The 23,771-nt window shown below is 46.1% G+C and overlaps 1 protein-coding gene across 15 annotated transcripts in view; it reads left to right on the top strand.

Annotated features, from left to right (window-relative positions):
- The window catches only part of PCM1 (pericentriolar material 1), an 869,560-nt gene that overhangs the window by 64,876 nt on the left and 780,913 nt on the right, over window positions 1-23,771 (top strand). For all 15 annotated transcript variants that reach the window (XM_033944006.1, XM_033944000.1, XM_033944047.1 and 12 more), the window contains exon 3: window positions 15,232-15,477. In XM_033944006.1, the coding sequence (XP_033799897.1) occupies window positions 15,232-15,477 (246 nt within the window). The remainder of the gene's footprint in view (window positions 1-15,231; window positions 15,478-23,771) is intronic.

The following is a 23,771-nucleotide window of genomic DNA, read 5'->3' as shown; positions in this document are numbered from 1 at the left end:
TAGTTTCTCCTCGTTCAGGATTGTATCCAATTTGCGTTTGATTAGCGTTTCCATAAGTTTACTTACTATCGATGTGAGGCTCTGTAATTCTCAGCCTCTGACCTGCTTCCCTTTTTGTGGAGTGGAATGACGTTAGCCGTCTTCCAATCCAACGGAACTCTTCCTGTACTTAGGGAAAGATTAAAGAGCGCGGATAACGGTTCCGCCAGGACGTCACTCAATTCCCTGATCACCCTGGGGTGTAGTTTGTCCGGTCCCATGGCCTTGTTCACCTTGAGTCTAGATAGCTCATCATAGACACTACTGGGCGTAAACTCAAAATTTTGAAATGGGTCTTCCAAGCTTTCCCTTGTCGACAGCTGAGGGCTGGATCCCGGCGCCTCGCAAGTGAAGACCGAGCAGAAGTATTCATTTAACAGTTTGGCTTTTTTGGAATCCGAGTCCACAAAGTTCCCGTCGGGTTTGCTAAAGCGTACTATCCCATCTGTGTTTCGTTTTCTTTCACTAATGTACCTGAAGAAGGATTTATCGCCCTTCTTGATGTTCTTCGCAAGGTCTTCCTCCATTCGTTGTTTGGATTCCCTGACTGCCATTTTGACTGCTTTAGACTTGGCCAGATAGTCTTCCTTGGATTCTGGCTTCCCTGATTGTTTGTGGAGGATGAACGCCCTTTTCTTCTTTTTTATGAGGTCTGAGATCTCCGTAGAGAACCATTGTGGTCTATTGTTTCTTCGCCGTTTACTTACTGATTTGATGTAGCGGTTGGTTGCCTCTCGTATAGTTGATTTGAGAGTTAACCACATCACCTCTACATTATTTGTTTCAGCTTTGTTTTGCAGCGCCCTCTGGACGAAATCTCCCATGCTTTTGAAGTTTGTGCCCTTAAAGTTAAGGACTTTGGTTGATGTGTATGACTTTGTGAAACCTTTCCTGAAGTTGAATCGTATCATGTTGTGATCACTGGAGGCTAGCTTATCGCCTATCGAGACCTCAGTGATACTTTCTCCATTGGTAAGTATTAGGTCTAGTATCGCCTGATCCCTAGTGAACTCCAATACCAATTGTCTGAGTCTAGCACCCTTTATAGAGGTTAATAGCTTCCTGCTACCGCTTGTCGTAGCGGAAAGTTTGTTCCAATCCACATCAGGCATATTGAAGTTTCCTAACAATACTGTATCTCCACGCAAAGTGATATTCTTAATGTCCTCAACTAAATCTATATCCATGTCCTCCTGTTGTCTTGGAGGTCTGTATACTACGCCAAGATACAGGCATTTGTCCTTCCCTCCAGCCAAATTCACCCAGAGGGATTCCCCGGTATATTTAACATCTGCGATCTTTGATGTCATCTTTAGTGTATAATGCTACCCTTCCTCCCATTTTGCCCTCCCTGTCCCGCCGAAGTAAGTTGTATCCTGATATAGCCATATCCCACCCATGGGAGTCCATGAACCAAGTCTCGGATATCGCCACCACATCCAGGTCGGCATTCCTCATTTCCGTCTCTAATTCCAGAATCTTATTTCCCAAACTGTGGGCATAAACATACATAGCCCTCCATATCTTATGTTTGCTATGTGTCTGTGTAGATTTTCCTGCCTGAGCTAGTTGGACTCCTATAATACTGTCTGCAATGTGTGTACTTGCCTCTGACTCGGAAATGCAGAGTGTACCTACCTCAGCCTTAGAAATGGAATGACAACTTACCCCGCCAAGTTGTTTACTTGCGCCATCACATGAGAGGGTACTCTCCCCCAACTTACCTAGTTTAAAGCGGGCTAGACGGTGTCCAAAGATGTTCTTTCCCCTTCTGGTCAGGTGAAGTCCATCAGGTCCATCAGATTATATATATACACACACAATATAATCGTATTAACAACACATAATGGTTAACCACAAAATTAAATTAGACAAAGTACACTGTATGCTTCTCAATATTCATTCCTACCAGAACACAGATAACCCCATGCAAATATGGGACCAAAAACTAAGAGTACTAGTATATACACACTAACCCTAAGATTCAAAACCCTGCATGCAGTACAACCCCAGAGAAAAAGAAACAAATGCATTTCTTTCTGAACAGTGTAAAATACAGACAGCAGATGTAAATAAATCACTAAATTTAAAAATAAAATCATTCCCCCTACCGTTGTTGTCTCCCTCCCTCCATGCTCTACCATGCCTTGCCTTCTGGCCTGCTCCTGCCTGACCATTTTATGCTGCCCCCGGTGTTATCTTTGGGCTGGCTCCCTCTTCCTCAGTGCTGCAGTGCACAAAGCTGTGGGCAGGGACTCCTCGCGCCTCATCTGGAAGCCTTTCCTCTGAGATTGTAATGTCGGATTACAGGCTTCCGGTTCAGGTGCAGAACGCATGTAGGAGCCTCTGTCCACGGCTTTATGCACTGCAGCACTGAGGAAGAGAAAGCTGCCCGAAGACAATGCTGCATCGATCGCACCGTTGACCGGCGGCTGAAGAACACTGTCTCGTTCCCGATGCAAGTGCTGGCCCTGTGGACTGGCAGGAAATTTCTGTAGACTGACGGTTGAAGAACACTGCTCTAAGGAGCCAGTAGGCTTCCTGCAACAGCAGAGTGCATTGGTATCAAGGGCATTTGTTCCAGCCTTAGCACAGCTCCAGCCCTTTTCAGAAACCCAGGTCTCGTCAGTTGAGCGACCGCTGATGCTTTTGCCCCGATGGGTATTGGAGTCTGGGCTTAATTCTAGGATTGGTCATCATTGTATTTTAGTTTTAGTCTTGGGTAGTAGTACTAAAGTCAAATAAGACATTAGAAATGAATTAGTCATTCTTAAGAGCTGTTAATTATTTACCATATTTCCCCAAATATAGGCCGCCCCCCATGTTTAGGCCGCAAAAAATACCTATACGAGTTTTAAAACTGATAGATAAGCTGCCCCATAGTATTAACCGTATGTCAATGAGAACAAAAAGTCAAATTTCATCAAGCAATAATAAACTTCTATTGATTATGACAGGAGTCACCATGCAACATATCACCAGTAATTGGAAAAATTACAATAATCTTAGCTATACATTCTGGTGGAATTCGTTGTGCCACATTTACAAAATGGAAAAACAATTGCTATATAGAAAGGGAATTATAATAATTTTAAAAAGATTTGGAGGCCATTAACAAATTATTGTAATGATTAGATATCATTTTCCACTGACAGTATATTTATATATAGGGGGGGATGGTATAAAGTTCTATTAAAGGTTTAATCAATAGATAAGAATACAATACTTATATGATGTTTTTGATTGAAATATTTGTGGGAAGAGTGGGTGGGGAGGGAATAAATATATGTATTTACAGTGTTCTCCCCAGCGCCTTTCAGCCGGGCACCCCGCCCGGCTAGATTAGGTGAGCGCCCGGCTGTCATCTTGGCTGCAAATTCGCCTCCGCCTGCCTTTTTTTTTTTTAAGCGCCAAAAAAGGGTTTTCAGCTTTACTTTTTTAAACAATTTTCCTACTGCTGGTCGATTTTTACAGTCGCAGTTGGAGGCAGGGGCTGCAGGCTCATTATGACCCAGTGCACAAACAGGAAGAACCCCGACGTCGTGTTTACTTTTGTTCTGCAGCTTATCGCACAAGACGCTCCTGCACAAAGCAAAACCAATCGGAAAGAGGAGAGGCGGAAGCTTGCAGCTGCGTGCTTCAGTAACAGCTGCTGGCCTAACGGAGGGAGAAGGTACCGAAGAGAAATGAAGCAGGTCCGAGAAATAGATTCGCTACAGGCTAAGGCGGGAGATAGGACAGGGAGGAAAGCTTACAACTTGGTGTTCTTGCTTGCTTCGGGTCTTCCTCGCTGCCGGGTCCTGCCTACTTTCTGTTTCCATGAAGGCAGGACCCAGCAGCGAGGAAGGCCCGAAGCAAGGAAAAGCTCCAAGTTGTAAGCTTAGCTCCGTCGCTGACCTATCTCCTGCCTTAGCCTGTAGCGAATCTGCCGACCGAGGCGGGGGGGGGGAGAAGAGATGGGGGAGAGAAATGCTGTTACTGCTGCACCCAATTAGGGGGGAGAGAAATGCTGCTGCTGCACCCAATGGGGGGGGGAGGAAGACCAAGGAAAGGAGAGGAAAGAGATGCCAAGTCCATAGGAGGGAGGGAAAAGAAAGGAGATACCAGACTATGGGGGGGGGGAGAAGGAGACAGATGCCAGACCAGGTGAAAGGAAGGAAGGAGGGAGAGAAAGGAAGGAGTGGAGATTACAAGATAATGGAGGGGGTAGGGGAGAGGAGTGAAATGCCAGGGCATGGGGGAGGGGAGGGAAGGGAAACTAAGGAGACAAATGCCAGACCAGAGGGAAAGGAAAGAAAGGTGCCAGAGCAAGGAAGCAGAGGGAGATATAGGAGAGGAGAGAGATTCCAGGGCATGAGGGGAGGGATGGGAAGAGAAATGCTGCTGCAACATCCAATTAGGAAGGGGGGGGAGAGGAAGAGAAGTGCTGCTGCTGCACACAATTGGGGAGAGAGAGGGGAGAAGGAAGACCAGGGAAGGGAGAGGAGAGAAAAGAGATGCCAAGACCATAGGAGGGAGGGAAAGGAGCTACCAGACCATGGAGGGGGGAGATATGTCAGGGCATATGGGGGGAGGGGGAGGAGACAGATGCCAGACCAGGTGAAAGGAAGGAGAGAAAGGAAGGAGAAGAGATGCCAGATAATGGAGTGGAAGGGGGAGATGGAAGGAGAGGAGAGAGATGCCAGGGCATGGGGGGAGAGAAGGGGATAGAGGTGCCAGAGCATAGGGGAAGTGGTGGAGACAAAAAAAATGGAGAGGGGGTGAAGCTGAAATGGAGAGAAAGGGCACAGGAGTACAAAGGCACAAAGTACAAAGGTCACAGAGTACAAAGGAGAGAAAGGGCAAAGGATATACAGTTTATTGGGACATAGAAAGAGGGAAGATGCCATATGGAACAGAGAGAGGGCGGACACTGGATGGAAAGGGCAGAGAGGGTGGACAGTGGATGCAAGGGGGAGAGAGAGAGAGGGCAGAGGCTGGGTGGAAAGGGCAAAGAGAGAGGACAGATGTTGCATGGAAGGGAGCGAGGACAACCGCTGAATAGAAAGAAGAGAGTGAAGAGAAGATGATTAAAGCAGAAACGACAAAAGGTGGGAAAAAAATTTGTTGTAGAATCAAGTAGTATTGTAACTGTATTGATTAAAGTTTATCAATAGAAAATGGAAATAAGGCAGTTTTTTGGGGACTAAACCCCTTTCCTCAGGTCAGGACAGGATACCATAACAGCAGTATACTGTACAGCACAGTTACTTACCGTAACAGGTGTTATCCAGGGACAGCAGGCATATATTCTCACATGTGGGTGACGTCGTCTACGGAGCCCCGATGAGGAAGCATTTTCAAGCAAACTTGATTGAAGATTTAAGTTTGCTCTGCTGCTCCACTAGGGGGTGCATCCCCTCGTGGTCTCCAGTTCACTTAACTAGCCAAGAAGCCAACCTTGGGGAGGTGGGCGGGTTGTGAGAATATATGCCTGCTGTCCCTGGATAACACCTGTTACGGTAAGTAACTGTGCTTTATCCCAGGACAAGCAGGCATGATATTCTCACATGTGGGTGACCTCCAAGCTTACTGAAGAGGGATGGAGGGAAGTTGGCAATTTAAGCAAATAGATTTCGCAATACCGATTGGCCGAACCGGCCATCGCTTCTGGACAGGGAGTCCAGATAGTAGTGGGAGGTGAAGGTATGAACCGAAGACCATGTGGCAGCCTTGCAGATTTCCTCAATAGGTGTGGACCTGAGTAACGCTACGGAGGCTGCCATCGCTCGGACTTTGTGTCCCGTTACTCGACCGTGCAGTGCGAGACCAGTCTGAGCGTAGCAAAAGGAGATGCAATCGGCCAACCAGTTGGATAAGGTGCGTTTGGAAACTGGGTGGCCTAACCGGTTTGGGTCGAAGGACAGAAACAGTTGTGGGACTTTCCGGTGTGGCTGAGTGCGTTGGAGGTAAAAGGCCAACGCTCTTTTGCAGTCAAGAGTGTGTAGCGCCACTTCTCCGGGGTGAGAGTGGGGCTTAGGGAAAAACACAGGTAAGACAATGGACTGATTGAGATGGAAATCAGACACTACTTTAGGTAGGAACTTTGGATGGGTGCGGAGTACCACCTTGTCGTGATGGAATACCGTGAAGGGTGGGTCCGCTACCAGCGCTTGCAGCTCACTAACCCGCCGTGCGGACGTGAGCGCGAGTAAGAAGATTACCTTCCAAGTGAGGAATTTTGGATGGCATTTGTCTAGTGGCTCAAATGGAGGTTTCATTAATTGAGCCAGAACCACGTTAAGGTCCCAAACCACCGGGGGAGGTTTGAGAGGGGGGTGGACGTTCAGCAGACCCTTCATGAAGCGAGTGACTAAGGGATGGAGCGAGAGGGCTTTCCCTTCCAGGGGCTGATGAAAGGCCGCAATCGCACTGAGGTGTACTCGAATGGAGTTGGTCTTTAGGCCGGAATGAGATAGTTGAAGTAGATAGTCAAGGACCTGGGGGACGGGGACCGACACCGGGTCCTGGCTGTGGGAGGAGCACCAGGTTGAGAATCTGGTCCACTTTTGGGAGTAGCAGGTTCTTGTCGAGGTTTTTCTGGAGGCCTCCAATATCTCCTTGACTGATTGAGACACGGGGAGAGCAGTCAGGGGGAGAGAAACCAAGCATTCAGATGAAGAGACTGAAGATTGGGATGTAACAGTGAACCCTGACCCTGTGACAGTAGAGAGGGAAACAGAGGCAGAGGTAGTGGATCTCTGACACTGAGTTGAAGTAGCAGGGAAAACCACGGCTGGCGTGGCCAGCGAGGGGCAATCAGGATCAGGGTGGCTTGTACTGTTTTCAGGTGGACAAGCGTCCGCAGTATCAGAGGAAACGGCGGGAACGCGTATAGGAACCTTCCCTCCCAGTCGAGGAGGAAGGCGTCGGCCTCGAGTCGGTCCGGGGAGTATATCCGGGAGCAGAAGAGAGGCAGCTTGTGATTGTGAGGGGACGCGAACAGGTCTATTTGAGGTGTCCCCCACCGTTCGAACACTCCTCGCAGGGTCTGAGAGTGTAGTGACCACTCGTGTGGCTGGAGGAGACGGCTGAGTCTGTCCGCCAGGCAGTTTTGTTCTCCTTGTATGTACACCGCTCGAAGGAAGGTGTTGTTGGAGATTGCCCATTTCCAGAGGCGCAGGGCTTCCCGACAAAGGGGCCAAGACCCTGTCCCCCCTTGTTTGTTTACGTAGTACATCGCTACCTGGTTGTCGGTTCGGATGAGAACCACTCGGTCGTGGAGCAGATGTTGGAAGGCTACAGCTGCGAGATAGATGGCCCGAAGTTCTAGCACGTTGATGTGGCAGCGACGGTCTTGTGCTGACCACATTCCTTGGGTGCGTAGGCCGTCCAGATGGGCTCCCCAAGCGTACTCCGACGAGTCCGTGGTGAGTACCTTGCTGTGGGGTGGGGTGAGGAAGAGCAAACCTTTGGAAAGATTTGAAGAGTCGGCCCACCAGCGGAGCGATCGTTGCAATGAAGGAGTCACTGTCACTGAGTGGTCGATCGGGTCCCGGTCTTGACGCCATTGAGACGCCAGAGTCCATTGAGGGATTCTCAGATGGAGGCGGGCGAAGGGTGTGACATGGACGGTGGAGGCCATGTGGCCCAGAAGAGTCATCATCTGTCGAGCTGATACTGAGGTCAGCAGGGAGATCCTTCGGCTCAGACTTACTAACGCCTCCAGGCGCGGAGGGGGGGAGGAAGGAACGGAGGCGAACCGTGTCCAGCGTGGCCCCGATGAACTGTACGGACTGCGAGGGGCGTAGTTGGGATTTTGGGAAGTTTATTTCGAACCCCAGACTTTGTAGGTAGGTAATAGTCTGTTGGGTCGCTGAGATAACCCCTTCCCTGGACGGGGCTTTGATTAGCCAGTCGTCCAGGTAGGGGAATACCTGGAGGCCCTGGGAACGTAAGGTTGCTGCTACCACCACGAGGCACTTGGTGAAGACCCAAGGTGATGATGCTAGTCCGAAGGGGAGGACTCGGTATTGTAGGTGCCAGTCCCCTACTTGGAAGCGCAAGAACTTGCGGTGAGCGGGGTGCACTGGGACATGTGTGTACGCCTCCTTGAGATCGAGGGAGCAGAGCCAGTCGCCCTCGTCGATCAGGGTGTAAAGTGTTGGTAGTGAGAGCATCCGAAACTTTTCCCGTACCAGGAATTTGTTGAGGCGTCTCAAGTCTAGTATTGGGCGTAGGTCTCCCGTTTTTTTCGGTACCAGGAAGTAGCGGGAGTAGAAGCCCTTCCCCCGTTGGTCAGGGGGAACCTTCTCCACTGCTCTCAGGCGAAGCAGGTCTCGAGCTTCGGAGAGGAGTAGGGGTAGCTGAGTCCGGTTGGGAGGGCAATTCCTTGGGGGGTTGTCCGGAGGAATGGCCCGAAAGTTGAGAGAGTACCCTGATGATATCACGCCAAGGACCCATGCGTCCGACGTGATTTGTTCCCAGTGGGGGTAAAAAGCTTTGAGTCGACCCCCGATGGGAAGGTGGCCTGGGACTATGGCGGAGGGGGCCCGCCCCCTTCCGCGTGTCCCGTCAAAAGGACGGGGATGGTTTGGTGGTCGCGGGCGGTTGGGACTTGGGCATGGCCCTGTGGTGGGCTTGCGGACGTCTGGGTTTGGGCCGCGAGAAAGCAGGGGTGGACTTTTGTGGGTAGCGGCGCGGAGGGGCCCTGTATGGCCTGGACGCTGGCGGTTTGGGCTTTTGCCGGACAAGGGAGGCAAACGAGCGTTCATGTTCGGAGAGGCGTTTTGCCGCCGCCTCGATAGTGTCATCGAACAATTCCTTTCCCACGCAGGGGAGGTTAGCCAACCGGTCCTGTAAGTTGGGGTCCATGTCGACCAGGCGCAGCCAGGCTAGTCGGCGCATGGCGATAGCGAAGGCTGCTTCTCTGGAGGAGAGTTCGAAGCCATCGTAGGCCGCGTGGAATAGATGAAGGCGCAGGTTGGAGAGGGACTCTAAAAGCAGGCCGAACGTTCCTTGCCGGGAGGCCGGTAGGTCAGTCTCAAAGGCTCTCAATAGTCCAATGAGGTGTTTGAGGTATGATGTGAAGGTGAAAGTGTAGCTTTGCACCCTAGAGGCCATCATTGCGTTTTGGTATAGTCTCCTGCCGAACTTATCCAGGGTTCGGCCTTCTCGGCCTGGGGGGACCGCTGCTGAGACCCGGGACGGGTGAGCCTTTTTCAAGGAGGATTCTACTAGCAGCGATTGGTGGGAGAGCTGTGGTTGTTCGAATCCCGGGTAAGGTACTGTGCGGTACTTGGCCTCCATTTTGGAAGGTACGGCCGTGACCATGTAGGGGGTCTCCAGGTTCCTGAAGAAGGCCTGTTGGAGTACCGGGTTGGGTGGTAAGCGAAGGGACTCTCTGGGCAGTGATGGCATATCCAGCTCCGCCAGGTACTCCTTAGAGTATCTGGAGTCGGACTGGAGGTCTAAGTCCAATGCGTGGCCCATGTCTTGGACAAAGCGAGTGAAGGATGGGCAAGATGTCCCCGGGGCCCCGTGCGGGGTCGGGGAACGAGACCTTCGTCGGGTGGAGAAGGATAGGGAGGCTTCCCTCGAGTATCGAGGTTCGTGCTCTGATCCATGCTCCGAGACTGGGGAAGCACTGTGAGAGTGTTCCGGGGTTGTCGATCTTCGGCGTCTCGAGGAGCCCCTCGGAGACGATGCCGGGGTTAGGGGTACCGATCGATGTCGGATCGGTGACCTCGATCCGGACTCCCTCGGAGAATACGTCCGAGGGGGAGTTCGGAGGATGCGCGGGTTGGAGAGTGATAACTCAGCCACCCTTAGTGGTCCCGTACGAGGTGTGGGGGAACGGCCTCGTAGAGTTGGTGAACCTCGGGCCTTCTTGGAGGTACGGCGGTTCGAGGTTTCTGTCGTTCTAGCCCGACGTTTTGCCCCTCGGCGGTCTGCGGAGGGGGAACGTCTCGGGTGCCTCGGCGAGGAGTCCGAGGAAGATGGGATGCGGCGAGGATTGCGCACCCTTCCTCGAGGTTGTTCGGTGCGAGGCTCAGGCTGGTCTGGCACATTCGAGGTCGAGGCCGATTGAAACTGGGCCATTGCAGCGGACAGCTCCGACGTGATCATCGCTCGGAGTAGGTCCTGAAAGACGGGCACGGACAGCATCGAAGACATGTCCACTGCCTCGGTGCGCTCCACCGGGGGCGACCTCGTATCAGAGTATTCCCGTGTGGTGGAGGCACGGCCCGAAGGCTTGGAGGGCTTAGACGGGGCTGTAAGCATGGGGCTTCCGCCATGCGTCGCCATTGTCCCAGAGGCTGGCTTCTTCGCTGTTACAGAACCTGAAGAGGGAAGAGGGGACTTACCCGGAGCCGAGGCTTTCTGTTGTCCCGAGGACTTCGGGGTCGAGTCTCGAGGCGATGCCGAGGTGTCCGGGGCCGAGGTCAAGGCCGGGGCCGACCTCGAGGCCGAGGTGGAGGGTTGGTCCGGGGTGAAGAGGTCCGCCATGCGGGCTTTTCTTCGGCGGAGGGCCCTGTTTTGGAAAATAGCGCACTGGGGGCAGGAGTCGGTTGGATGAGCCGCCCCCAGACAGAGGATGCACCGGCGATGCGGATCTGTGAGAGAAAGAAGCCGCTCGCACCGGGTGCACTTTTTAAAGCCGGTCAGAGGCCGGGACATTAAATCGAAAGTAGCCGCGGCTCGATTAGCCACGCGGCCACGGGGACCTGGAAGCCTCCGGGTCGTCACAAACGAAGCAGGAATCAAGTTAAAAAGTAAAGAATTCGCGCACAGCGACTTAATCGTGAAAAAACAAGAAAAAATCGCGGTGCTAGAAGGCAGTTGGGGCAGAGCCTGAAAAACACGGCTTCTAGGCTCGCGGAAAAATTTGAACTGGAGACCACGAGGGGATGCACCCCCTAGTGGAGCAGGAAGGCACGCATGCGTGGAGCAGCAGAGCAAACTTAAATCTTCAATCAAGTTTGCTTGAAAATGCTTCCGCATCGGGGCTCCGTAGACGACGTCACCCACATGTGAGAATATCATGCCTGCTTGTCCTGGGATAATGTCTTGAAGAAAGAATTGGCCTCTGAAAGTTAATTACTACTAGTTGAAAAATGGATTAGTCCAATAAAATGGTATTTTCTTATTTCTCTCTTCCCTGTTTTATTTATATTTGTTAATTTGTAAAGTGGTGATTGTTATGTAGCAGTTTTTTCAAATTTACATCTACTGTCTTTATATTTTGCACAGTATTAGGGTACGTGTCACTGTTTCTGTGGTGTTGCATTGTATGCAGAGTCTGGTTTATTGGCGTTTCAGTTTAACTTTTGTCTACAAATTTCTATTTTTAGTTTGTGATTATTCCATATTAGGCGAGGGTGTATCTCTGTTCTGTGTGTATGAAAAGGACATGGCTTTCTGTTAGCAATGACTGTACAGGATCAATTGACTGTGCAGGATCTGGCTTGTTTAGTTTTACAATGCATGTGTTGGTGTTCCAGTGCTCACTGCAGTGTTTAAGATGCTGCCTTTTTCTAGGTGCACCCTTGTTGTGTAACTCATGGATTATTACTAAAAATAACTTTTTTTTATATAGAGGAGAGGGTTATTAAAAAATGATCAGCACTGGCTGTCATATATACTAGGTACTATTACCATACTAGTCTCCCATTGAAAGTGTTGTTTTTTTACATACATTGGTTTTCAACAGATCTGAGTTGTTTATATATATACTAGGTACGCCACTGGATTTAATGATCCTATGCTAACTTTACTGTTGATGTAGGTGTTGTCCCCTCCCCACACACTATAATGAATTAAATTAAAGCTGTATTAACATCATACAGCTTTCAAATGACATTATAAGCAAATAAAAATAAAATATTTTTAATACATTGCTAATTATTACCTGCATTTTTACCTAAACTGTTTTGCCTAGCTCTCACTTTGATTTTTATCTGCTACTTTTTTATTTTGCTGTAGTGCGATCACACAGGTCTCCTTCAAATTATGTGGAAGAGGTTTGGAAGTGGGGATCGCATCTATTTCATATCCTCAGTGAGACCTCAGGAAGGAATATAGTGATCAAAATATTATTAGAGGTGCTGTAGAGATGTTTCTTGTATGACTGGATGAGCTATATTTATCTTTTTTTTTTTAGTTGTTTAAATTCATGCAGAAATAAATGGCTAGATTGAACCTAATGATTTCATTAACGCATTTCCTTTTTTTAAATCTGTATACCAGCGGTCTCAAACATGTGGCCGCGGGCCACATGCGGCCCCCCAGGGACTATTTTGCGGCCCGCAATCTGTCCTTGCCTAAAGCAGGGGTCCCCAATCTGCTTCCTTTCCCCACTGCCCTCCCCCAAGCCACTGCAATCGGGGAACAGGTCAGCGCCCGAGGTCTTAACTCTCCCTACATATCTTCCCCAGCTCGGAGCCGACCAATTCTCGCCACCCAACGTTCAATTCTAATGTTGGGGAAGAAGTTCTGGGCCAGCCAATTGCTGCCTGGCTGGCCTGGAAGTTCCTCCCCGACGTTAGAATTGACGTCGGGTGGCGTGAATTGGTTGGCCCGCGCTGGGGAAGATATGCAGGGAGAGTTAAGACCTCGGCACTGGCCTGTTCCCCGATTGTGGCGGCGGCGGCCTGTTCCCCGATTGTGGCGGCGGCGGCCTGTTCCCCGATTGTGGTGGCGACAGCCTGTTCCCCGATTGTGGCAGTGGCAGCTTGTTCCCCGATTGTGGCAGTGGCAGCTTGTTCCCCGATTGCGGCGGTGGCGGCCTGTTACCTGATTGCGGTGGTGGCGGCCTGTTCTCCAATGGTGGTGGCTTGGGGGGGGACAGAGAGACAGAAAGAAAGAAGGGAAACGGGACACAGACAGAAAGGGGCATGGAGAGAGAAAGGGTGGGCATGGAGAAAGAAAGAAAGAAAGGGGGCACGGAGAGAGAGAGAGAGAAAGACAGACATATAGAAAGAATGGGGGCATGGATAGAGAGAGAAAGAAAGAAAGGGGCAGGGTGAAAGAAATAAAAAGTTGGGGGAGGGAAGGAGACAGATGCCAGACCAGGAGAAAGGAAGGAAGGAGGGATGGAGAGAAAGGAAAGAAAGAGATGCAGACCATGGAAATAGGGACAGAAGAAGAGAGAGATAGAAGGGAAGGGAAGACATGGAAACATAGATTTTGAAAAGAAAGCAGAAAAATTGAATATTAAGTTAATGCCAAAGATGGATGCAAGGCAGAAAGTGAAGACGGAGAGAAAAACAGTCAAAGGACAAGAAGACCCTGGAAACATAGTTACATGGACAGAAAAATAAAGTCGATGCACAAAAGGGAGAAACAAAGTCCAACGTAGTCTGTAGGAAACAACAGCAACCAGAAAACAACGAACAGACTGCAGATAATGTACAAGATGCAGGCGTTGTTTATTAGTAAATGCAGTAACATATACAACCTTATAGCCAACCAAGGGACCTGACACGGTCCGTGTTTCGGATAACACGCCTTCCTCGGGTCCATGGTGGTTAAGGTATAAAGCAAACTGCATAAAAGATAACAAACACACGCCAATCACGATCAAATGGCATTGTGTAAGACTTGCTTGACCCCATTTGATCGTGATTGGCGTGTGTTTGTTATCTTTTATGCAGTTTGCTTTATACCTTAACCATCATGGACCCGTGAGGAAGGTGTGCTATCCGAAACACGGACCGTGTCAGGTCCCTTGGTTGGCTATAAGGTTGTATATGTTACTGCATTTACTAATAAACAACGTCTGCATCTTTGTACATTATCTGCAGTCTGTTCGTTGTTTTCAGAAAAATAAAGTCACCAGACAACAAAGGTAGGGAAAATGATTTTATTTTCAATATAGTGATTGAAATGTGTCAGTTTTGAGAAAGGAAAGATATTAAACTTTAAATGTGAGGGCTGCAGAAAAAATAAGGTACTTGGAAGACCACAGACAAAATAGTTAATGACAATTTTGCATAAGGTAAAACTCTTTATAGTTTATAAATCTTTCCTTTAACTGTTAAAGGAAAGATTTATAAACTATAAAGAGTTTTACCTCATGCAAAGTTGTAATTTCTTTAATAAGACATTAACTATTTTTTCTGTGGCCCTCCAAGTACCTACAAATCCAAAATGTGGCCCCACTAAGGGTTTGAGTTTGAGACCACTGCTCTATACCATTTGAAAGAGGGCGAATATCTAATTATTCACTTCTAGAATTGGATACTTCTTAAATTTAGTAAAAATATTCTGGCACAAGTGTCAAACCTTAAAAAAAGGAAGCAATAGTGAACATTGGAAAATAATAATTAATAAAAATAGTACACATTTAGGGCTCCTTTTACAAAGGTGCGCTAGTGTTTTTAGCGCACACACCGGATTAGCGTATGCTATCTGAAAAACTACCGCCTGCTTAAGAGGCGGTAGCGGCTACATGTGTGGCAATTTAGCGCACGCTATTCCACGCATTAAGGTGCTAACGCATCTTTGTAAAAGGAGCCCTTAATTTTCCCCACCATCAAATTTCCCTGTCTCGCCCACCCCACCCAGCTACTTTTTCATGCCACCCGGCTGGAAAAAATTTCTGGGGAGAACACTGTATTTACAATGACAATAGAAAGAAATTCAAGTGATGTGTAAAAGTTTTAAATGATGTAATATTGTGTACTTGATGTAAGATGGAAAAATGAATAAAGAATTTGAAGAAAAAAAAAATAAAAAATCATGCTCCCCCCACCTTACCTCCCTCGCTGGATGGCCTGAATCGTGGCCAGCGGTGCAGGGCAGGATAAATCTTTTTGATCTCCATCCCGGCCCCATGCTGCTTCCAGCAAGCCTTTGCAGTCGGTTCTCGCGAGACTTGATCTGATGGCATTGGCACGCAGGAAGCGGCCTGGGATGGAGATCAAAAAGATCTCTCCTGCCCTTCACTGCTGGCCGTGATTTGAGCCGGCAGCGATTAAGGCTGTTCAACGAGGGAGATAAGGTTGGGGGGATGATTTAAAATTTTTACATAGACTGCCCCATATAACTTGGCCGCGTCCCATACACAGGTTTTTTGTAAAACCCATGTATAGGCCGCAGCCTATATATGGGGTAATATGGTACAGTTATTAAACTTGGTTGGAGCTTAAGAAAAATGTACAGTTGATATTTTGATCAAATTAACTTATAAATTGTTTTCAAATTTTGCAGGACTGGAGGGGGCCACAGAAAAAAGTGAACAGATCATCAGACAAAAATAAGAAAAAGATTGGTGTTGGAGGTGAAACAAGGTTAACTAATGATATATCTCCTGAATCCTCCCCTGGAGTTGGACGAAGAAAGACGAAGACTCCTCACACATTTCCACACACACGATATGTGACGCAGATGTCTGTTCCAGAGCAGGCTGAATTGGAAAGACTCAAACAGCGAATTAATTTTAGTGATTTGGATCAGGTAAGTTAATTGTATATGTGGTAACATGACACATCGTGTGGGACAAGTCGTGTGTGTGTGTGTGTATGTATGTGTATATATATATATATATATATATATGTATATATGTATATATATATATGTATATATGTATATATATATGTATATATGTATATATATATATATATATATATATATATGTATATGTATATATATATATATATGTGTATATATATATATATATATATATATATATATATATATATATACAAAGTCTATATATATATACACAAACTTTATTTCAACATTCTAGCCTATATATATATATATATATAGACTAGAATGTTGAAATAAAGTTTGCCCATATATGTACTGTATACTGTTAACTTTTTTTGCATGATTTAGGGCTCCTTTTACTAAGGTGCTTTAGGGCCTTAATGTGCGGAATAGCGCACGCTAGACCTTAATGGCAGCATTGAGCTGCTGTTATTCTAGAAGCATACCGCGTGGTTTAGTGCGCGGTAATTCTGTGCATGCGCTAAAACGCTAGCACACCTTAGTAAAAGGAGCCCTTAGTGTCTGTCCCTGGGATAATGGTGATTGTTCCTATTAACACCATTTTTCATTACTTGTCTACCTTACCAGTCTTAAGATTTCTTGAACTCCAACATGACCCTACTTTTATCTAAGACAAAATCTACAGTGAATCATTTATGTATTATATATACTCAAATATAAACCCATCCAAGTATAAACTGATAGCATTTTTACCCGCCACCCCCTTTTTAAGGGAAATTGGTAGCTTGAATAGAAACAGGGGTTTTTATTTTACCATTTCTCCTCTCTAGCCCCCAGGCATTCCTACTCACCCACCCTCCCTCTTGGGAGTAAGGGCAGGAGTGAGTTAGAATCGCTCCTGCCCCAACACCTCGCTATTTTGGGAGTTTGGCTAGATATGTCGTTGAATATAACCGCGTCTAATATATAGACTAAAACCTCTCCTGACAACTTAATTTAGAACGGTAGTACAATTGCTGTTTTTGAGTAGGCTATTCTACTGTAATACATTTTTTCCGGGGTTAGTGAAAGCTAAGTTGAGAGCTTTACAGGTTATGATGAACTCGGCAGCTAGATTGATTAGTGGAGTAACGAGAACATCTCACATTACCCCTGTATTAAAAAGTCTACACTGGTTACCGATCGAATAGAGGATTCATTTTAAAGTATTATCTTTGGTGCACCAAACTTTGCATCAAACAGTACCATATTGGTTCCAGTGTCTCTGGGAGATGTACAGACCCGGTAAAGCCCTGCGATCAGTTGGTAGTATGATGTTAGTATGTCAATCAGCTATGAATATAAGATATGTGTTTTTAAGATTATATTTTGTTTAGCCTTGTTCCCCCACCCCAAAGATCCTAAAATTGATGGTTTGAGGACCTCAAATGGAGTTAGAGCTGTTTTTTTAGCAGGAAAGCCTGGCTGCGGCCATCATGTATTTTTCCAATTTGAATTCTAAGTACTCAAACTCATTCAAAAAGCCTCATTTTTTATTCCAGTGATGGAGTTCTCATGAGTCAATGACATGAATTCATGTGAAATTTGTGCCAGATGGGCACCCAAAGAGTACCTTTGTGCTGCATGTTCCGCCGCACATGCTGGGGAGGCAGGAACCTTGGGTTCAGCCTCTGGCCACCTTATTAATACTGCCAAATGACTTTTGGGACAGATAGGTGTTGATTATGCTCCCTTGGGGTCTTTTAATGTGGTGACAGTACCTAATAAAAGTTCTGATAGCCCCAGAGCAGAAAGAAAGTGCTCTAACCCTTCTCTTGAAATAGGTTCTTGGTCCTCTATGCCCTTTATGCCTGACTTTGTGAACTTGCTTTGGCAGCACTGGTGCACCTTCTGGGTCTGCCAGAGAGCGACCATATGCTCAGCCTCACCGTGTTTTAGCATCTGCCTCTCCATGTAAGCCTGTGCCTCCCCTGGACATCGACAGCTGTTTGGATGGGGTTTCAAGTTTCAAGTTTTATTAAATATTTGATGAATCGCCTATTAAAAAATTTCTAGGCGATGTACATAATCAGAGTAAAAATATTCAAGAAACTAAAATATAACAAATATTGACATATTACACTATAAATTTCATCCAAAACATACATGAAGGGTAAGGAATAGAATAAAGTTACAATGTTGGGTTAGAGAAAAGGGAAAAACAAAAGGCTAGGTTTAACTTTATCAAAACACAAGATAAGGCTATCTCTAAAGCAAATAAACACTTTGAGATTAAAGATGATCTTTAAGTAAGTGTTTTTTTTTGTTTTTTTTTAAAAGGAATAAAACAGTAAGGTTTAAGACAATGTTAAAAGGTATTCTTAGATCAATCAGGAGTAAAAGCGTCTTTAAATAAATAAGTTTTTAGTAATTTTTTAAAAGTTGTAATGTCCTGTTCAGTTCTAATATATTGGGGAAGTGCATTCCACCATTGTGGTCCCATTACTGTAAACATGTCGGCTCTTCGTGTACCTATGATTTTCAGAGACGGAACTGTTAGAAGGTTTTGTTCAGATGATCGTAATGAGCGTTGGGTTATATAAGGGATTAGTGATTTTGAGATAAATTGAGGTTCGTTGGATAATAAAGTCTTAGAGATGAGAAGCATTGTTTTGAACAGAGTCCTATGACTTATTGGTAACCAATGAGCGTCTTTAAGTAATGGGGAGACATGATCATATTTTTTTGCATTATATATTAGTTTTATAGCTGTATTTTGAATGGTCTGTAATCTCCTTTTTTCTTTCTGTGTGATGTTAATAAATAAAGCGTTACAATAGTCAATTTTCGATATAACAAAAGAATTAATTAGGATCTTTAGTGAAGGTAAACTTAGAAATTTGGTAATTGATCTAATCTGACGTAATTTAAAGAAACAATTTTTGACAATATGGGAGATGTGTTCATGATAAGTCAGATTATCATCTAAAAGAACCCTGAGGATTTTGACAGTGGATACTAGGTTAAGAGTAATATTATTAAGAACAAACGGTTTTGATAATGGTATGTCTTTTTTCCAATTAAATAGCATAGTTTTGGTCTTGTTAATATTTAAAGCTAATTTATTTGAAGTAAGCCAGTCTTGTATTTGTTCTAGTTTGTGATTAATAGAAGAAATTTCCGTGGTATTTTCCTGATCAAGAGGATGAATTAATTGGATATCATCAGCGTACAAAAATGGGATAAAGCCTATGGATTGGCAGATTTCTAATAATGGTGAGAGAAAAATATTAAAGAGTAAGGGAGACAAAATTGATCCTTGAGGTATACCAAATGTAGAAGTGTGAGGGGCGGAAACTTCATTATTAAATCTAATGGAAGAGGTACGGTTTGAAAGATACGATTTAAACCATGCTAAAACTTTCTCAGTAATTCCTTTTTCCTCAAGCCTATTAATGAGCAATTCGTGATCTATGGTATCAAATGCCGCTGAAATGTCTAAAGAAAATAGTATTACAGATTTATGATGATCCAGGAAATACTGTATGTTTGATGTTAAGCCAAGTAATGAATATTCAGTGTTATGGAATTTTCTGAAACCGGTTTGATTTGGGTGTAAAGCGTTTGTATTCTCAATAAAGTCAGAGAGTTGGTTGAAGATCCATTTTTCTGTTAATTTTGCTATAAATGGTATATTTGCTATCGGACGGTAGTTGGATAAATCATCAATACTAATTTTGTAGTTTTTAAGAATGGGGGTGATAAAGGCAGTCTTCCATTGAATATGATGATCTGGATGCCTATCCTTTCTCTCAGGATGAAGCTTTGGTTAGAGATACTGGGCGTAGTGGATCAGGGTTTGTGTTCTGCTGCGGACCAAGGCGAGGACCCCTGTTTGCAGGCTGTTTAAGTCTGCTTCTCTGATGGACCTTTTCATTGAATCTCTTAAGGAGCTCAAAATGTCAACCTTCTTCTCACTGTTGCCTGTTGAGCGGGGTCTGCTCTCAACCTGCTGCCTTTCTGTGACATTTGGATATGAAAGTCCTGATTTCTGAGCACTGGGAGAACCCAGAGGGCTCCCTTAAAGTGGCAAAAGCACAGTCTTGTACCAAACTACTTTGTTGATCATTTTAAATTCGCAGACAAAAAAACCATCACTGCGTAAACTTGCCATATTTATTTCCTACAGCAAAAGGTTGTATTTATAAGCAATTTTTTTCAGAGAATCTTAGCTTATCAAGTAGTGTTTTGGGACAAGAGTTTTAGTAAGCTGATACCATGTTTCCCCAAAAATAAGAGTTTCTTATATTAATTTTAGGCCCCATAAACGCACTAGGTCTTATTTTCGGGGTATGTACATGATCATCCCTCCCTTCCACCCAATACTTCCTCTTTCCTTTCTCTCCCCCCACATGTGCAGCATCTTTCCTTCCTTCCCTCCCATCCCTCGTGCAACAGGACCCTTACCCAGCTTCTATCCTTCTCTCCCTCCCATCCCTCGTGAAACAGCACCCTTGAGCGATCATCCCCCCGAGCCCCCGCTGCGCAGCCAAACCCCCATCCTTCTCTCCCATTGGAACCCCGCCTTGAGCCCTACATACCTCCCTAAGATCAGTAACATGGCAGAGTGAATTCACAGGCGGAAGGCCGAAGCAGCCTGTTTAGAGTGCTGCCGGCCCGAAGCTGCTTAGGGAGGTTTGTAGTTCTCACGGCGGGGTTCCGATGGGAGGGAAGGATGGGGATTCAGCTGTGTGGTGGGTGCAGGTGCATGGGTGGAGAGGGTGGAGAGGGTGCTTGCTCAAGGGTTCTGCTGCACAAGGGATGGGAGGAAGGTAAGGGAAACTGCCAGCAAATCCTGGGACTAGGGCTTATTTTGGGGGGTAGGGCTTATATCAAGAACTCCCCCCCAAATCCTGCTAGGGCTTATTTTCAGGTAGATCTTATTTTCGGGGAAACATGGTATCTGGTTCCAATTCTTATCAGGTTTTTAGAAAGATGCTGAAGACTCACTTAGTTGATAAATTTTATAAATAAACTTATAATCTACTGTGTTTGTACAGTTCTTAATTCTTTTGTAAACCACTTAGAACTGAAAGGTACAGCGGTATATAAATGGATTTTTATGTTATGTTATATCCTATGGACTAGAAATTCAAGCAGATGTTTGCTTTGCCTAAAGTAGACTCTCTGGCTTACATGATAAAGCGCACATCCCTTCCCAACAAGGGAGGCGTAGTATTTAAAGATCAACAGGATTGCAGACTGGACATGTTGCTCAAGAAGCAATTTGAAGCCTTATCTCTGGTGGTGTGGGCTGCTGCAGCTGCCTTCTTAATGGCTCAAGTGAGCCATTCTGAACTGCATGACCCAAGTAGTACACATTCAGATCCATCTTCCCAGCTGTTGCTGCTGGGATTGGACTATGTGGCTGATGCTTTGTATGATCTCCTTCGGGTAGTGGGCAAGGTCTTGGTTTAGTCCATGTCTGCTTGCAGAATCCTGTGGATTAGACATTGTGCTGAGGATTCCACATCTAAAGCCACGCTCAGCATGCTTCCTTTCCTTAGCAACAGCAGCAGATGAATCCAGAGACCAATGGGATAGCACACATCTACCAGCAGGTGGAGGTAGATAAACTGATTAACAGGTGGTCCTATTGGCTGGCACTCCTCCTGTTTCTCCAGTATTCTCTATCTCCCAGCAGGAAATGGTCGCTATTCAACTAGCTCCTGAATTCTGGCTGTGACTGGAAAATTATTTTCTCCTGTTGAGATTTCTCTTCAGTGAGCTGGCAATGCTTTCTCCTGTTCAGATTTTCTCTTCAGTGAGACAGGGGTGTCCGGCTGAACGATGCTGGCTTTAGGGGTTACACCTGGGCCCCCCCAGGTCCCTGCCTCAACCTCCCTCCATTGCTAGAGGGTCTGACTGGGTCTCCATTTTTTTCTTCTTTCCCTTCTCTGTTTAAAAAAAAAGGAGACCACAGTTGCTACATTCTGCTCTAACTGGCTTCAACCAGCCCTAACAACAAGCTTGTGAGTATGTATGTGGTTTTTACTGTTTGAACTTCAGGTTCTGTTTGGAAGTCTTAGTACTGTGGATTCGGTCAACATACGTTTAAGGAATGGATATTTTATTGAGGCTAAGTTTTATGACTAGAAATCCGTTGAGGGAGCTGGGACTTTCCCGCCCTGTGCATGCACATGCTTGGTTTCCTTGTTGGTTACAGCACGGCAGTAGTGGTGCGATTTCATGCTCGCACTTGTTCTCCTCGTTGGGTTTCAGTGCAGCAGCAGTAGTCCTGTTTATTCCGAAGTTCTCTTTCGTCGGTATTTGTCACAGCCATGTGCAGCTGATTGTGCAGGTGCCGGTTTATAGCAGCACGCATGAGATAGGACATGTTTTTTTTGTCGCTGTGGGAAGCACCGCACTGTTCTATTTATTCCCCGAGTCTTTTTTTCTATGCAGGCCGCGGCAGGGTAAATTTTGTGAGGCTTGAATCTGACTATGTTTCTAAGAGCGTTGATGCAGCGGCCACGTGTCGGTGAGAATCAGGCGCGCGCTTGGGTCTCCGGCGATGGCGGGAGAGCTGCAGCATTCCGGTAGTTTATTTCCAGCTGACTTTGGTCAGGGTATGCTGTGGCTTTGCTCCTTTCCGGTTCAGACAAGTTGTACGTGTGTTCCGCCACTAATTTCTGTCAAGTGGGATGATCAGAGATACTCAGAAAAACACACAGACAATATAAAGCATAAACAATAACACTTTAATATATATATATATATATATATATAAGAATAAATTAGCATCACCGTATCTCACGTAAACCCTCCCTTCACCATTCGGAATCCCTCAATGGATAGGCGAGTAGGACACAGGAGTCTGCCCCTTTAGACCTGACGTCTTGGATAGCCGGCTAGGATTCTGGATTCTAGGAGCAGAATTCCGTCCTTATAAGCTGCTGAGTTAAACAGCTGGTCCTGCAGTAACAGCGTCCTTTGATTCAGGCACACCCCAGGTCGGTCCCTTTGAAGTTGTTTGGGCAACATTCAGGTCAAAGAGGTCAAAATGTCAGATAAACAGACTTGTGGATTCATGTCGGTAGCATGCTGAATTTCAGTTACCCCTCTGGCCAGTTTCTTTGTTTGGATAACATTCAGGTCCCATCTGGCGTTAATGAGGTGTTGCAGGGACTGGTCTTGCTCTTTTGTTCTCTTGTTTTGGTAACACCCAGGTCTGTCCTTACTGATGTTATTTGAGTGTTACGCAGGCAACTGAATTTAGTGAAAAGCTGTTGGGTTCTTAGTAAAGCATTTGATGTTGTCAAGGTAACACTAAGGTTCAGGAGTTCAGGTAAGCAGACTTGAGGAGACATATAATATTCTGAACAAAATTATCAGTAATATACTGGGGTATAACAACGTGTTTCACCAGCTTTGGGACAAGCTTGGGCAGATTTATATGTCTATGTCTGTGTTCCTGCTGTACTCCCTTGAAGGAAGCTTCTAGTTTAATCGGACTCTGGGGTTAGCACTCAAGGGGATTCAGAGAGACTCTGACATGTGCTAGGTCACCCAGTCTCGGTTTGTCTCTGGACTGGGTTGACATACGGCAAATCACGGCACAGTGAGATCAGCAGTAAGATAGTGCCCTGTATTTCACACGGGTATCTCATTGTCTCTCTTGGGGTCCCTGCAGATTGAGCCTTTGTCTGTTGGTAACTGTCCTTCTTATTTGGGCCTCAGTGCTGCGCTGCATGTGTCTAGTAGTGGCATAGGATATATATGCCTAAAAGTAGTACTAACAGTTTCCAAGTTCGGGCTGTCTCTATGGGCATAATGACACTTCACATCTTCCTGCAGCCAGGACTCTCTTTCTCTATTTCTGAGAGGGCCTGGACTTCAGATTTCCATGCTTCTCATGCTGGTTTCTCATGGCACATGCTAGACGGCCCCCCCCCCCTGACCAGACAGGAAGGGCTGTGAATCTCCTTCTAACCAGGTGCCAGTTACCTATTCTATCAAACCCGCAGAGGAGCGCGTGCTATGTGGCAGTTAGCCTCATCCCTGAAGCTCTCATTAGTGATGTGAGCTTTGTCTTATACCTGTTAGGATGCTGTTGTTTTCCACGGGGCGGTAGATGCAGCATCTTGATTGCATCTAGTACGTATTCACTTTAAGGTACATATGTATTTCGCTTACGTTGCATGGAGTTAGTACTGTTTTCATGGTTCCAGTATACTCCTCTTTACATTGTGAAGCTTGATTTTTCCTAGGAGAATTTCTTTCTTCTTACAGATCTACAGTTCTCATCCTGTCGTTCC

This window comes from Geotrypetes seraphini, chromosome 1 (assembly GCF_902459505.1).
Source record: "Geotrypetes seraphini chromosome 1, aGeoSer1.1, whole genome shotgun sequence".
NCBI lineage: Eukaryota > Metazoa > Chordata > Amphibia > Gymnophiona > Dermophiidae > Geotrypetes > Geotrypetes seraphini.
This window is presented reverse-complemented; position numbering and strand designations above follow the sequence as displayed.